At 44.8% G+C, this 17,196-nt stretch overlaps 1 protein-coding gene across 1 annotated transcript in view; it reads left to right on the forward strand.

Annotated features, from left to right (window-relative positions):
* The window catches only part of LOC126161816 (ubiquitin conjugation factor E4 B), a 288,976-nt gene that overhangs the window by 180,657 nt on the left and 91,123 nt on the right, over nucleotides 1-17,196 (forward strand). The window contains exon 17 of the mRNA XM_049917917.1: nucleotides 9,703-9,815. Within this exon, the coding sequence (XP_049773874.1) occupies nucleotides 9,703-9,815 (113 nt within the window). The remainder of the gene's footprint in view (nucleotides 1-9,702; nucleotides 9,816-17,196) is intronic.

Below are 17,196 nucleotides of genomic sequence, written 5' to 3' on the forward strand. Positions count from 1 at the left end.
TCTCTCAATAGGTCAAGTCCTACTATGCAATCCATAACAAGATTCTTTACAGCTACAAAGATGCTTGTAGTGGCTACGTTTCCTAGTTTCACATTAAGTTGTCTCTGCAGCTTTGCCTGCATTGACCTGTTCCCAACTGCTCCAGTGATTTGGCTGTTAGTTAAAAGAAAAATAGACACCTGCACTTCCTTCAGTATTCTTTCGAGTAAAGCAGTCGAAATTGCACGACAGTCGAGCCTGTGTCCAAGACCATTAAAATTTTCGTACCTTAATTTCTGCTCTATGGCAGACGGTGGCAAAGCCGAGTTACAGATCTGGCAAGAATTAACGTCTCGTGATAATTCTTCCCAGTATTATCTCCATCATCGTACCTCAGCATCTTGATTAATCCAACACAGCTCCTGTCTCTCTTTAAACTGTCATTTTGAGGCAGTGTGTGGCTACTTCTAGTCTTCTGGGTATTAGTGGGTAACACGATTATTGTCATCGACTACATCTGTGATTATTGGGGTTTTGCTCTGGCAATCAGTATTATCTTGTTGTGATGCTTGGTTACCTGGCCACTGATTGTCGCCGTCGGAAAACTGGCAGCCTGGATGGTACTGTTGCTCCTGCCGCATATTGCTGTATCTGTTACGGTTGACGGTGTTATTTCCGTAGTTATTATGTCCGTAGTTACTTCCACTGTGGTTATTTGGTAGGTTTTGTGACATATCATTTCTTGCTCCATTATAATATCCTGTTCCACTGATCCTTGATTATGTCATGCACCTGATGAAACCAACTGGCTAATGACCTGTGGTGTTCTTGATTTTTGCGTGATCATATAGTGCATCATTCGAATTTAGGACAGACGTAACTTGCAGATTCCATTTCGCTGTGTGTATCAATTTTTCATGTATTTATATTGGTAAATTCGCCTATAAAATTCACAATACATCCTGATGCGATATTGTTTCATCCCAGTATTGAGTATTGTTCATATACTTCTCAAAATATTTGTGCAGGCAACCTTGTCTGAAGCGGAAAGGTTTGGGATTGAATACTTCCTTCCTTAATATTTATTAAGTTTCACTGGACCACTATTATACTAAAAATGCGCATTCAAATTCTTTGTAGGTTGTGTGATTCAATGGCCTCTACAGCCCAGAGGACTTTTTCTCCATAAATGTATGATCTGACATAGTCTGTCTTTTCAATTTCACTCCAAGAATGTAGTTGTGCACCTCTAAAAGCTTGTATGAAAACGACTAGGTGTGTGCTTTCTTTGTCTGGTAGAAACACTTAAAACTGCCTATGCCAACTTTCCCTCCATCAATATAGTGTCTTAGTCAGTCATCGTCGCTCCCCCCCTCCGTACATAGCATACTGGAACTGAGAAGTTTGCTTCTAATTTTAACCTTTTATTTTGTGGATTCCCTGACAACAGAGTACGTACTTGCATCCACTCAGAATCATTCATTATAGATTGGTCTTCCTGCATTGCTTTCTTCGCTTCAGCAAGCTCCGTACTCATAGATTCAACATGCTTACTAATGTCAGCTCACCACTGCAAGAAATTGTCTCCCAATTGGACTTAAATCTCATGAATTCTGTGTGGGAAGTCTTAATCTACATTATCCTTTTTGAATGATGCCATCTCAGGTGATGCCTGAAACTCTTGTTCTATTCTTTTAACTATATGCACATCCTTCGCAGATATCCACATACCTATTTCAGCAGCAAATTGATCTCTTAGTAGAACAAACTGCTCACTAATCTTTTTCTCTTGTTCCAGATATGGGTTGGTAACACATTCTGACAACTTTTTTTATGGTTTCTGAAAGCGTTTCCTGATTTTGTTTTATGTCAGCTTCATTGTTAGTGAAACATCTGATCACTTTGGGTAAATGTTGATGAGCTTTTCTCAGTCAAATATGTCATTGATTAAAGTTGTATCTTGGTCAACTAAATCTTTTTTTGTTGACATTATTTCCTGCTTCTCTGTGAGTACCCTTCTAGGGTGCTCGCCACCCTTTGGTGGATTCACGCTTGGCTACGACGGGGCCCCAGCCGTTGCAACATTTTTTCCCATCCATGCTGCATGTCTATCCTCTTGCTATTCTTTTTCCTCTCCCTTGGGGGGACACGTTTAGAGTATTATTGGGAATGTTCTGCATTCTGTCGCTGACTTACGAACAGGTTCACCTTTGTTTTTCGCTCCCGTTTCCTTTCTTTGTTTCCCTTTTCCTCTCGTTCCTCTGCTTCGACATTTGAGGATCCTCTTTTTTTCTCTTTCCTCCCTGTGCATTCCTGAAGGCCGGTCCATGCATCTGACGCATATCAGGTGACTGGATACAGTGTAATTCCCAGCCCCGGCCGACAGGCAGGGTTAACACGTACCCCCTGATACAGGCCAGGCCTAGGGAGCGGTGATTGCATTAACTGTAACCTTACCAAATTGCCGACTGATCCCTATGTCGGGTGTTGGGGAGGTGTGAACAATCACCTAAGGTGGTTCTGCCTCCTTGTGAAGGGGGCCCCAGTTGGAAGGAGCATGCCATCAGAGACGCTGACAATTGTGGGGGATTACCTCATGATGAGTCAATCATCTTCCCACTCAACGTCTACAAAACGTAAACGTAATGAGGCTAATGATTCAAAGATACTTCCCTCTGCGCCATGGTTCCTTGTGGTTTCACGTACTGAAGACAGTCAGTCCTTCACCACGGTGTATCCGTTTATTATTCAGAAAGGTGATGATGCAATTGCTGGCCCTGTGAAATCCTGCTCTCGTTTACAGAATGGCACTTTGCTTTTGGAGACCACTTCTTATGCTCAAGCACAACTGGTGCTTGCTGCCTCGCTTCTCCACGGTTACCCTGTTTGTGTCAGGGCCCATAGGACCTTGAATTCTTCCTGTGGTGTAATTTACACCAGGCAGCTCGACAGTCTAACAGAGGCCGAAATCCAATCTTACCTCTCTAATCAGGGTGTCACTGCCATCCATCGTGTAATGAAAAAGGTTGATTCCTCCTTAGTGCCTACCCGCACTCTCTTTCTCACCTTTGATAGAGTGGTGCTTCTGTCCAAGCTCAAAGCAGGCTATGAAATTATCGGTCTGGCCGTACATTCCGAACCCGATGCGCTGCTACCAGTGTCATCATTTCAACCTCACTAGAACATCTCGTTGACACCCTGCCAAGTGTATCACCTGTGGTAGGGATGCGCATGAGGGCCATTGTCAACCTCCTCCTCCCTGCTGTATCAACTACAATGGCGGCCATGCCGCCTTCTCTCGGGATTGTCCTGTGTATCTTCATCAGCAGGCTGTTCAAGAGATCCAAGTAAAGGAAAAGGTGCCTTACCCAGTGGCTCGCAAGTTACTGTCTAATCACAAACCCTACATTCTCCTATCTGGTACCTATAGTTCTGTTCTTATTACCCCTCGCTCCGTGAAGGACGTGGCCACGCAGACATGCAACCTCACATTCAGATCTGAGGTTGTGAAATTGCCCAGTGTCAAGGTAACATCGCCATCCCCTCGTCCAGGTGTGCAACGAGCCGTAAACTCTCGCCTCAAGGGGCAAAGCTGCCAGCTACAGAACCGGTAGGCCGGAAAGGACAGGAGGAGTACTCCCGTGAAGACTTCCTCCATCCCTCCAGCCAACCAACACCCAAGTCTCCCTCTAACTGGAAGGGCTTGAAGAAGTGCACCAAAGGCAACCGGTCTTTTCCTTCGCCAACTCGAAGGTCCTCTTTGACGGTGTCACCTCTGTATCGCCGGTGCGCACCACCAACCATTTTTCAGTGTTGGACTCCAGAGACTGGCTGCACAAGCACACCAGTGGTTCTGTGGACCCCCATGGAGCACGATCCTCCTGCTTCTGTGCCCTGTAATAGCGACTCTATGTTTGGCTTTCATTCAGCAGCTGCCGAGTTGACACCCCTATATCCTCCTCATGACTGTCCTCCAATGGAACATTTGCAGCCTTCAGTCCCACAAAGAGGATTTATGGCTGCTTTTAGCTGCCTTCAGGAAATGAAATTGCGTCCTCACGATCGCTTTGAGCTTTCACATTACTTACTGATTTGTTTAGACCTTCCTCCTGAGGTCGGCATTCCATCTCACAGGGGCGTCATGCTGATCATACGGGATGACATCCATAGTCACACCATCTCCCTGACAACCCATCTTCAAGCTGTTGCAGTTCGCCTTTTCCTTCTCCGCCTGACTTTTTCCCTCTGTGCCAGTTACATCCTTCCGTCATTCAATGTCACCAGCACAGAATTCATTCAGCTTATTGTGCAGCTACCTCCCCCATTTTTGCTACTCTGTGATTTTAATGTGCATCCCTTTGGGGTTCTCCCAGGATCTGTCAGAAAGGTGCCCTCTTGGCTTATGTTCTTAACCCACTTAACCTCTTCTGCCTTAACACTGGAGCACCCACTTTCCTTTCCGACTCCTCGCACACTTATACCCATTTGGACCTATCCTTCTGCACTGCTCAGCTTTGCCATCGTCTTGAGAGGTCCATTCTTTCTGAAACCTACTCGAGTGACCATTTCCCGTGTGCTCTTCATTTGCTGACTCCTACCCCATCCGCATGCATGCCCAAATGGCAGCATACTAAGGCTGACTGGCAGCTTTACTCTTCCCTGGTGACCTTTGAAGAACAAGAGTTCCCCTGTTGTGATGACCAGGTGGACTATCTCACCAATGTTATCCTTGCTGCTGCAGAACATTCCATTCCTCGCACTTCTTCTTTACCATGTCGTGTCCTCACCACTTGGTGGACTGAGGAATGCCGTGATGCAATTTGCGCACAGAGACGTGCTCTTCACATTTTTAACCATTATCCTAAGGTGGCAAACTGCATTCCTTATAAACAGTTGCGTGCAAAGTGTTGTCACATTCTTTGGGTTAGAAAACACGCTAGCTGGATTTCATTCGCTAGTTCTCTTAACAGTTCCACCCCTTCCTCTGTCATGTGGGCCAACCTCCGACAGCTATCTGGGACCAAGATACATTCCCCATTTCCACCTCACAGTAGCTGCTGATGTTATCGTGGACCCTATTGCTATCTCCAACACCTTGGGCCACCATTATGTGGAAGTTTCGAGCTCTTCCCACTATCACCCTGCTTCCTCCATCAGAAACAAGTGGAGGCGGCTCAGGCGACACCCTTCTCTTCTCCGAATCGTGAGTGCAACAATGCTGCCTTTACTACGAGGAAGCTCTATCGTGCTCTCGGTTCATCCGGATCCTCCGCACCAGGTCTGAACGCCATCCACATTCATATGTTGCAGGATCTTTCTCTTGCGGGCAAGCACTTTCTGCTTAACACGTACAACAGCATCTCGGCAGAGGGCACATGTCCCAGACGTTGGTGTGAAGCCACCGTCATACCCATACCTAAGCCCAGTAAGGACAAAAACCTTCCTTCTAGCTACCATCCCATCTCTCTTACCAGCTGCATTTGCAAGGTGATGGAACGTATGATTCATTCCCAGCTGGTATAGTGGCTCGAGTCTCACAATTTACTGGCAAATGCACAGTGTGGATTTCGAGCACAGCGTTCTGCAGTTGACCATTTCGTTACTTTGTCCACCCATGTCATGAATGGTTTTCTGTGGAAATCCCAGACTGTAGCCGTGTTTTTCAATTTAGAGAAGGCCTATGACACCTGCTGGAGAACTGGTATCCTCCATACTCTTTACATGTGGAGCTTCCGTGGCCGCCTGCCCTGTTTACTTCAGGCGTTTTTAAAAGATTGAGTTTTCAGGATGCTTGTAGATTCTGCCTTGTCGGACATCTTTATCCAGGAAAATGGTATGCCTCAGGGTTCCATCCTGATATCGTCCTCTTTGCTATCCCCATTAACCCTATCATGGCCTGTTTCCCACCAGGCATTCCCGGTTCCCTTTTTGTTGATGATTTTGCCATTTATTGCAGTTCTCCATGGACCTCTCTCATTGAGCAGTGCCTTCAGCAATGTCTTGATCGTCTTTACTCCTGGAGCATCGACAATGGCTTTCGCTTTTCCACTGATGAAGCCATCTGTATGAATTTCTGGCGACATAAGTGGTTTCTCCCACCATCTTTACATCTTAGGCCTGTTGCCCTTCCGTTCATTGAAACTACAAAATTCCTGGGGCTCATGTTCGATAGGAAACTCTCATGGTCCTTCCATGTTTCTTACCTGGCAGCCTGATGTACGTCGTTCCTCAGTGTCCTACCTTCGAACCACACTCCTCCGTTTGTACCGGTCCCTTGTCCATTCGAAACTCGACTATGAGCGCTTGTTTATGGGTCTGCATGCCCATCGCTCCTACATATGTCAACACAATCCATCAACGTGGTATCCGTTTGGCCATGGGCGCATTTTACACTAGCCCGGTTGAGAGTCTGTTTGCTGAAGCTGCTGATCCTACCACTGTCCTACACCATGACTTTCTCCTCATCAGATATAAGTGCCGTTTGTCAGCCATGCATGCCCACCAATCCTATGCCTCCTTGTTTGATGATTCCTTTGATCATCAGTATGGGGCTCGTCCTTCTTCTCTGTTACCTCTTGGAGTCCACTCTTGGCACTTGCTACGGCAGCTTAACTTCACACTACCTGCACCTTTCCTGATGGGTGTGAACCCTTCACCACCTTTGCTTCGTGAAGCAGCCCATGTTAACCTTGGCCTTCATTCACTTCCTAAGGACACTACTCCCACCTCAGTCTATCTCCTTCAGTTTCACGACCTTCGCATGGAACTTCGCAATAGTACCTTTGTATACACTGATGGCTCTCAGACTGACCGTGGGGTTGGGTGTGCCTTTGTCATTGGCACCCGTGTCTTTCAATATCGGCTCCTGGTACACTCCTCAGTATTTACAGCTGAGCTCTTTGCCTTATCTCAGGCCACGGAGCACATATGGCGACATAGCCTTTTCAATTCTCTCTCCTGCTCAGACTCACTCAGTGCCCTTCAAAGTCTATGTGTGCTGTACACTGCCCATCCCTTAGTGCAGTGAGTCTAGGGAAACTGTCAACTGCTCACTCTTGGTGGAGCCAGCGTGATGTGTCTGTTGGTTCCTGGTCATGTTGATCTGCCAGAAAACAAGGCTGCTGCCAAAGCTGCAGTCCTAGTACCTCAGCCTGTGAGTACCTATGTTCCCTCTGATGATATCTGTGCTGCCGTCTGTCAGGAGGTGGTGTTCCTTTGGCATCGTCAATGGTCCTCCCTACATGGCCATAATCTCCAGCTTATTAAGCGTCTCCCAGTGGCTTGGACGACCTCCTCTCGGCCCAACCACCAGGAGGAGGTTATTTTAACTTGGCTGCGTATTGGGCACTGCCTTTTTAGCCATTGTCATTTGCTAAGTGGTGTTACCCCACCACTTTGTACACCTTGCGCCGAAGTTTTAACTGTCTGCCACTTCCTGAGGGAATGTCCATTTTTTAACCTTTTACGTTCCCGTTTGGGTTTGTCGTCTAAGTTATCAGCCATTTTAGCAAATGAAGTGCGGGCTGTTGACTGTGTTTTTCTTTTTAACTGCCAATGCATTATGGCAATGGCCATTTAATTTTTAGTTTTGGACCTCCATTTCTGTATGGTGTCTCTTTTAGCCCTTTTTCCATGTGCCTGTTTTCAGCTGTCGTCAATTCTGTCAATTGGGACTGACATATAGCCATTTTTTAACTCCTTTCTGTCTTTGTGTTCTATAGTTTTGACTTGGCCGCATATGACCCCAGTTGTTTTTGCGCCCTGAAGCCTAACAAAACCAATCTTTGAATACACCTAACTCATTGAAAACTGTGGCTAAAGTTCCACCCATTTTGTCGATCTTATGAAATAATTCTGTTAAGGGATCAGCATTTGCAGAATGAGATATTCACTCTGCAGTGGAGTGTGCACTGATGTGAAACTTCCTGGCAGACTGTGCCGGACTGAGACTCGAACTCGGGACCTTTGCCTTTCACGGGCAAGTGCTCTTCCGACTGAGCTACCCAAACATGACTCACGACCCGTCCTCACAGAGGTGCTGGCAGAATTGAATATCTGAGGATGGGTCGTGAGTCGTGCTTGGGTATCTCAGTCGTTAGAGCACTTGCCCACAAAAGGCAAAGGTCCCGAGTTCGAGTCTCGGTCCAGCACACAGTTTTAATCTGCCAGGAAGTTTTAGATCAGCATTTGGTTTGTCTTAAGTGGCAGGCTCAATATTTTTGACAATCTGCTGAACATTACTTTCGTCTGTATTCTCCATTCTTACTTGGTGTTTCATGTTTACCATAACCCACAAGGTTGTAGAAAAAAATCAAAACCTCCACCAATAACAATTAAAACAACAGTGGCAGTCTTCAAATACCACTTATTTTAGTTAAATGTTATAACAATTAAGATGCAATCTCGTAATTGAGGGAAAACAATGTAGTAGCGCTTATCTATATACCAAATTATCATTGCAGATCTTTGCTGAAAAAGTTTTAAACACCTCTAAACTACTAAAGTATGGAAACTGGTAATTCTACAAAAGAATTCTAAGTGTTTTAAGCATCCTTTGTACAAGCAGAGCGTGAAAGGGAACAAACAAAAATATACAACACTTGCCCATATTTAGCAGTATAGCCCTCGTTCATCAGTCCACACCTGGCTAATTACTTTCCTAGTCCTCTCGTCATTGCACACGCCATTAAACATAAAAACATATGAACATAAGATATTTATAATAGATTTTACATGAGAATACATAGAAAATTTTTACAATAACTATACTACTAACTAATACTTTAAAACATCCTGGAACTTAGTTGCCAGTAAAGAACATTACTTTTAAAAATTTTTAGAACATTATTCCAGGAAAACAGCGATCTGTTAACATTTTAAATTATTTAGTAAACACAGTTGTGGTTGCATATAAGTTGGTAATTGTTGTTTTTAAATGACCAGTTTCAATCTTGTAAAGAGATCAGATGTACATTCTCGGCCTCTCCATACTGGCGTGGAGAGCACTGCACACCAGCATGGATGTGCCTACTTCATGCCAGTGATTCCTGTTATCATCAAGGTTTCTAGATCTGATGATGATCTCTTGACAAGCTCGAAACTGGTCATCTAAGAATAAAAATTACCAACTTATACATGGCAACTGTGTTTACTAAATACTTTAGAATATTACTTTATTCTTTGAGTTAAAGGAACTCTCCTATGAATGGCTGGTGGCATGGATAAAAATTTCAAAGCAGTTAGTATGAATACTGTGATTAAACACATCACCAACTGTAGGCTCTATAATGCCATACCATTAACTGCAACAAAAATTTAATCCATAAACCAGTATTATAGTTCATAAATCTTGATATAATGTTCGAATAATTAAGATGGTAATCATCTTGCCCAAGTTTACACACACATCTAATTTCTACCGTAGATTGATACAGGATCCTTCATATTTCATTCCTTCATAATATAATGGATAACAAACAAAAAGCAGGCAGCAGAGAGAACGACACGTATTGAGTGCAAAAGTCACTACTGCACAGACAATAGGAAGTCTGGTGAACAGAAAACTCATTAAGTCACAACACAACACGATATGCTATGAATGTTGATCTGTAAAACAATATGACAAAGCAGTTACTTATTTGGAAATGTTTAATTGAAATTTGATCTTTCCTTGTAAAGTCATGTTGATATGAAAAACTATTCTGAGAGAGTGTGCTGTTTCAGCGCATTCATGAGGTGCAGGAGCTAATGAGCCAAGCAGAAGCATGGAGCCAGGTACCACATGACCAGCAACAGGCGAGACAGAGGCAGCTGTCAGCCGATGAAAGGCAGTGCAGGTATTGTATCCTCCTTGTGCTTCATTATCTACTGTTTTGCTTTCCACTGGAAATGCAAGTTAGTGGAGCTTGTCTGAACCACCTTGGTGTGATGCTGCTTTTGTACGGTTTGGCTCTGGACCAGATAAACTTCAACAAGAAGAACTTCACAGAGGAATTTTAAAAGTAGATCTGAATACGAGAATTTTGAAAGTAGACCTGATTACAATAAGACTGAAACAAAGTGTAACTGATACATCAGAAAGTAAATGTGAAAGAAGTCTTCCGTGGCACTGGTAAATATAGAACTTGGGTAGTCATTCAGGAGAGAGTTGCACTGACAGATGATTGTGATTGATGCAGCACCTCCCATTACACATGACATGGTTTGCATCTGATTGCTTCTGTTAATAGCCTGCTTGTATGGCTAGTCACCTGATGCATCCAGATTGTCATAGGAGTAATCAACCTGTCTCAGTGTTTTCCAGTGTATTCCCAATACGATTTTTTGAAATTAATTTATCTGAAAAACCATTGTTTGTATAATCTTCAATATTATGATTGGTGAAAATTAAAAAATAAATACTCTGTCATTACACAATATATTTTCAAAGTATAACATGATAATGGTAAATTGTAAGCTCTAGTTCTGTGATAGAAAATGTTAACCTGTATTGCAGGGAGAGGTGGGCTACAGAGTGGTGTGGCAACATTTTTTGTGGGAAAGCTGGACAGGAGCAGAAATGATCAACAAACAAGTTAACACAGTAAACAGAAGATTTAGTTAAAATGTATTTCTCCAAGTGTATGAAGACTCAGTACAAATAATGCAGCAAGAAATAGAGTTCAGCTCTAAAGCACGAATGATGGCGTGGGAGATGCGACTAGGAACATCTGTGTAGTGTCATACAATGAAGTGACTCCAAGTGTGAGTGGGGTGCCTGGCTGCCACCAACCACCCTATATTGTGGCAGCAGAGGGTGCTCGTTGTACAGAGAGCCACTGGAGGCATGGCTCAGTATGTGTGCCTCATTGGGTCTGCCAAATCCCATATGTTTTGCTTGTCTGCGTGGAGTGGACATCGCCTGCCATGGCAGGTGCAGCAACTGAAACCAGGTGTGATAGCACTGTCCATCTAACAACTCCACCAGTGATGGTCCATTGCATGGCTGGGAGTGGTAGGAAAATAAGAAGAGCAGCAGAGCTTGATCCCATGGGTAGGAGGCAAAAGGGTTTGTTCATCTGTTGCTCAAATGTTCATAGAAAGTGTTGAGCATCGCCATTGGGTTGTGGGTGAATGGTGCACTCAAGATGTGGTTGATGCCAGAGGCCATGAAAAACTGTTCAAACTCGGCATCAAGAAATTGAGGTCTTATCTCAGTCACAATCACTTCAGGCAATCCCATGAAGCAAAAGATTTGACAACAAGGCCTGGATTGTGGAATGAGATGGTAGAGTGCATAGGAACCGCAAAGAAAAATTTGCTGAAAGTATCACAAATAGCCAATGTATATTCCAGTAAGGGCCTGTGAAATCCAATAGCAAACATTTCCCAGGTGCTTGAAGTTTGAGCCATTCGAAGAACTGCTGAGGCAGGGCTGACTAATGTTCAACACAAGCTTGGCACTGAGAAGTCAGCTGTTTAATTTGTGCATCCAGACCATGCCAAGTGCAATGACGTCACACCAACTGCTTGATACAAATGACACACCAGTGACCTTGATGTAGCAAACAAAGCATAGGCTGTAGAACCTGCAGAACCACAAAATGTGACTGTTCATTATCAGAATGAAGCAAAAAGATGCCTTGGTGAAATGGCTCTGAGCACTATGGGACTTATCATCTATGGTCATCAGTCCCCTAGAACTTAGAACTACATAAACCTAACTAACCTAAGGACATCAAAAAACACCCAGTCATCACGAGGCAGAGAAAATCCCTGACCCCGCCGGGAATCGAACCCGGGTACCCGGGTGCCTTGGTGAACTGCAAGGGCATGTCAGCGGGCAGAACCTTTGCGAAACACAGAGGTACAAATCTGTCTGGCTGAATGCGACCATCCAGTGTGGGTGTAGTGCAACAAACTCTGCAAATCAGCATCTGCAGCTGTTGCTTGGGCAATTTTCTGGTGTTTAAGTGAAAGATTTGCAAACCATCTCTCTCTCTCATGCAACACTGTAACAACAAGAACCAGAGGACTCATCGAATGTTGAATATGGATCAACAGGGAAGCGAGAAAGAACCATCTGTGTTGGCATGCTTAGCAGTGGGCTGATACGCACTTTCACATTGGTAATATCACAAAAGAAGAGGCCAGCATTGCAGCTTCAGCACTGTGAGAGTTGGGACTGATTGAGAATGGCTAAACAAAGATTTTAGAGGCTTATGGTCAGTCACCAAATAAAATTTTCTCCCAAAACTATATTGGTAAAAATTAGTGACACCATAGAAAATGTCGAGAGCCTCCTTTTCAATGTGCAGATAATTACATTGAGCTTTCTTCAGCAACTTTGAAGCAAAGGCAACCAGTCGGTCAACAGCATCAAATTCATTCAGCAGAAGTGTATTGATGCTGTAAGAGGAAGCAGCTATAGCTGAGACCACGGGTTTGGTTGGATCAAAAGAAACAAGGCATCAGTCACTAAGCAAAGCAACTTCTGGAAGGCAGACCGATACTCTTGCAACCAAACTAAGGGAACGTTCTTCCTCCGAAAGCAATGCAAGGGACCCACAATTTGAGTGCCGTTATGAATACATCGGATGTAATAGATGAGTTTCCCTAACACAGACTGCAATTCCCACACATTGTGTGGGGGTGGAAGGTCTCAATACCAAGCAAATGTTATTGCAATGGGTGAACACCCTGGCTATTAATAACATATCTAAGTACTCAAGTTCAGACTGAAAAAACCCACACTTGTCTCTGATATACACACCTGGAAATTTAAATAAGAACACCGTGAATTCATTGTCCCAGGAAGGGGAAACTTTATTGACACATTCCTGGGGTCAGATACATCACATGATCACACTGACAGAACCACAGGCACATAGACACAGGCAACAGAGCATGCACAATGTCGGCACTAGTACAGTGTATATCCACCTTTCGCAGCAATGCAGGCTGCTATTCTCCCATGGAGACGATTGTAGAGATGCTGGATGTAGTCCTGTGGAACGGCTTGCCATGCCATTTCCACCTGGCGCCTCAGTTGGACCAGCGTTCGTGCTGGACGTGCAGACCGCGTGAGACGACGCTTCATCCAGTCCCAAACATGCTCAATGGGGGACAGATCCGGAGATCTTGCTGGCCAGGGTAGTTGACTTACTCCTTCTAGAGCACGTTGGATGGCACGGGATACATGCGGACGTGCATTGTCCTGTTGGAACAGCAAGTTCCCTTGCCGGTCTAGGAATGGTAGAACGATGGGTTCGATGACGGTTTGGATGTACCGTGCACTATTCAGTGTCCCCTCGACGATCACCAGTGGTGTACGGCCAGTGTAGGAGATCGCTCCCCACACCATGATGCCGGGTGTTGGCCCTGTGTGCCTCGGTCGTATGCAGTCCTGATTGTGGCGCTCTCCTGCACGGCGCCAAACACGCATACGACCATCATTGGCACCAAGGCAGAAGCGACTCTCATCGCTGAAGACGACACGTCTCCATTCGTCCCTCCATTCACGCCTGTCGCGACACCACTGGAGGCGGGCTGCACGATGTTGGGGCGTGAGCGGAAGACGGCCTAACGGTGTGCGGGACCGTAGCCCAGCTTCATGGAGACGGTTGCGAATGGTCCTCGCCGATACCCCAGGAGCAACAGTGTCCCTAATTTGCTGGGAAGTGGCGGTGGGGTCCCCTACGGCACTGCGTAGGATCCTACGGTCTTGGCGTGCATCCGTGCGTCGCTGCGGTCCGGTCCCAGGTCGAATGGCACGTGCACCTTCCGCCGACCACTGGCGACAACATCGATGTACTGTGGAGACCTCACGCCCCATGTGTTGAGCAATTCGGCGGTACGTCCACCCGGCCTCCCGCATGCCCACTATACGCCCTCGCTCAAAGTCCGTCAACTGCACATACGGTTCACGTCCACGCTGTCGCGGCATGCTACCAGTGTTAAAGACTGCGATGGAGCTCCGTATGCCACAGCAAACTGGCTGACACTGACGGCGGCGGTGCACAAATGCTGCGCAGCTAGCGCCATTCGACGGCCAACACCACGGGTCCTGGTGTGTCCGCTGTGCCGTGCGTGTGATCATTGCTTGTACAGCCCTCTCGCAGTGTCCGGAGCAAGTATGGTGGGTCTGACACACCGGTGTCATTGTGTTCTTTTTTCCATTTCCAGGAGTGTATTTGAGACCAGCTGCAGACAACACTTGAAACAGAGTGTGGAGATTGATTATATATTCTTCAGTAATGTGACGTGAGATGACAATGCTATCTAAATAATTTGAACGAAAAGGAACTTTTGCAGTCAGCTGCTCCATAAAGCACTGAAGTATGGCAGGTGCGGAAGCGCTGCCAAACGGCAATCTCAAAAATTTGAAGAGACCCACATGAGCATTAATGATGATGATCTCTTATGATGGCTCACGCAAAGAGATTTGCAAGTGAGCGTCTCGCAAATCAGTATTGTAAAAGTGATACTGACATCCAAATTATCCATCAGTTCTTCCAGGCATGGCAAGAGATAACAGTCAATGACTGTTTGAGGATTCACAGTTTCCTTAAAATCAGTGCCCAGCTGGAGTCTTCTGGACAGCTTCTTCAGTACAACAAGAGGGGACACCCACTGACGCAGTAATGGGTGCAATGACCCCATTGTCTTGCAAAGCAGTAAATCCTGAGCTACCTGTTCTTGAAGTGCCTGAGGGAAAGGACGACTAAAAATAAAAGTTGCTTCACATGAGGGGCAGACTGGCAGTCTATTACAGCGAGGACACAATTTCAAACTTTGTGCTGGATGCAATGTGTTTATGTGAGTGCTGTGGCTGTGGCCAGCTGGGCTGCTGTTTGCAAGCTGGTTGCAAGACCTTTGTGTTGTGGCTGCCTACAGAATAGACAGGTGCAACTTCAAAACTGTCTGCTGCACTTTCACAGGAATCCTGACAGTCTAGAATCTGCAGAATCTATTGCAAGGCAGGGCCCAGGTATTTAAGAACCTGTTCCTGAATCTCAGAGTCAGGTACATTGTGCATGATGGCATCATGAACCACTGCATGACTGTAATATTTGTCACAGCCACATTTGAATCTTCATTGTCCAAGGTCTTCCAGTTCAGTTACTCACTGACAATATGTCTGTTCTTGTTGCTTACACAACCTAAAGAATTTGTAAGGCACAGCTGACACTTGAAACCTGCCTTCATAGTACTTTGTAAGTGCCTGCAATAGGTCCTCATATTGTACTAGCTCAGAGTGAGATGTGGGAAACAACTTGGTGAATTTGTCGCACAGGCTATAAATAGCCACTCCCGCCGGGGCCAAGAAATGAGAATGTTTGTCAGTACCTTGTGTGTGATCTGCTGCAATGTGCATGTTGAACTGTGAGTTAAGCAATGCTCAAATACAAACAGTAAAAAGCAAAAATAGCAGAGAGGGGATGCAAAAGCAGCAACCGTGAAACCTAGAACATAAAGAGCAGAAGCAAGGTAAATACTGGATACACAAAAAATAAGCAACTGGGGAAAAAAGAAATATGACAGAACAGGATTAAGTCAATTTGAAGACTGCACCATGAAGGAACAACCGCTTGTTGCCAGTTGTGTTGTCTACAACTTTCTACACAACAGTAAGGAGAGGTGGGCTACAGAGTAGCGTGGCAACTGTCATCATAGAAAAGCTGAACAGGAGCAGAAATGGTTAGTGGTATTTCTCTAAGCATACTATGATTCTTTACAAATAATGTAACAAGAAATAAAGTCAAGCCCTCAGTGTCAACAAGGAAAAGACTGCCTAAACTAAAGCACAAACAATGGTGTCAGAGCCACAACTAGGGAGCATCTGCGCAGCATCACATAATGAAGTGACTCTAAGTGTGACTGGGGTGTGTGGCTGTCGCTGACATATATTGCGGTAGCAGAGGGTGCTTGTGGCATAGAGCCACTGGAGGTGTGACTCGCAGGTGTGCTCCATTGGGTCCACTGGATCTTAAATGACAACTCGGACACCCATGGTGTAGTATTGATACATGATACTGCGTAACCCTTTTCAGCTCCCTAAGCTCAATGCATCTTTCACTATGGGAGGATTGAGTTTTTCGAAGAGGCAAAAAAAAAAAAAAAATGCACGAAAAATATAATGGAGAGCCATAGGTATCAAGGTCTTGGGGTCAGCTAAAAGGCTGTGTATGCAGTGAGAGCAGTCAGTGGTGTGTTTGTAGTCAATCATGATAAGATGTGAATAAATAGAGTAACATTCGTTTTGGAATTAACTTGGGCTCTAAGTAATTACTCTCTTCCTTGTTTTTTACCTTTTAATTGTGTTTTATTACTGTATCAAATTGACATTAATAATGGTAAAGTTGTATGTGTAAGAATAAATAACTGATTAAATAATTTTCTATCAGATTGCACTGATTGAGAACAACTTAGTTGCTGATGTCCGGATATTAATTACACTATATGATTCAAATATCTTGACACCTATTAGTGGACATTGATTTGGGATGTGTTACCCTTCATCTGTATGACTGCTTGAACTCTTTCTGTAAGACATCTGAATGCTTCAGTCAGGTATCTGAACATCTATGGAGAGATGGCAGCTTATTCTTACCCTAGAGCCGATACCAGCAACCTTCTAACCCATCCCAAAGGAGTTCTATTTGTTTCAAGTCAGAATTATGGGCCTGTCCATTTCAGGAATCTGATTGTCCCCAAACCATTGCCTCATAAGTGCTGCTTTATGATAGGGTACATTGTCATGCTGATATAAGTAATTGCCGTCTCCAAGCTTTTTCTCTACTGTACATGGTACACAGTGCTGTAAAATGTCATCAAATCTTTCCCCATTTGGCATTATCTTAAGTGCAATAATGGACCCACACCTTAACCATTGAAAACAGACCTATGCATGATGGCAGGTAACATTCTCCAGGTATTTGTTGAACCCAAACCCTTCCATAAGATTGCCACAGGGTATGGCATGATTCATCACTCCAAATCACTAGTTTCTGGTCACCTACTGTCCAGTGGAGTTGCTCATTACACCTCAAGTGTGGCTTATGGGGAGCTGCTCAACCATTGTACCACATTTGTTTTAACTCCCTGTGCGTGGCCATTGTGCTAGCTGGACTGCTGGTACCACTTTGGAGCTCAGATGATTCATTCTGCGGATTTCATATGATTTTTTACAACCATCCCTCCACAATGCTAGACAGTTGCCGTCCATCAGTACATGAG

The sequence above is a fragment of the Schistocerca cancellata genome, chromosome 2 (assembly GCF_023864275.1).
Source record: "Schistocerca cancellata isolate TAMUIC-IGC-003103 chromosome 2, iqSchCanc2.1, whole genome shotgun sequence".
NCBI classification, from domain to species: domain Eukaryota; kingdom Metazoa; phylum Arthropoda; class Insecta; order Orthoptera; family Acrididae; genus Schistocerca; species Schistocerca cancellata.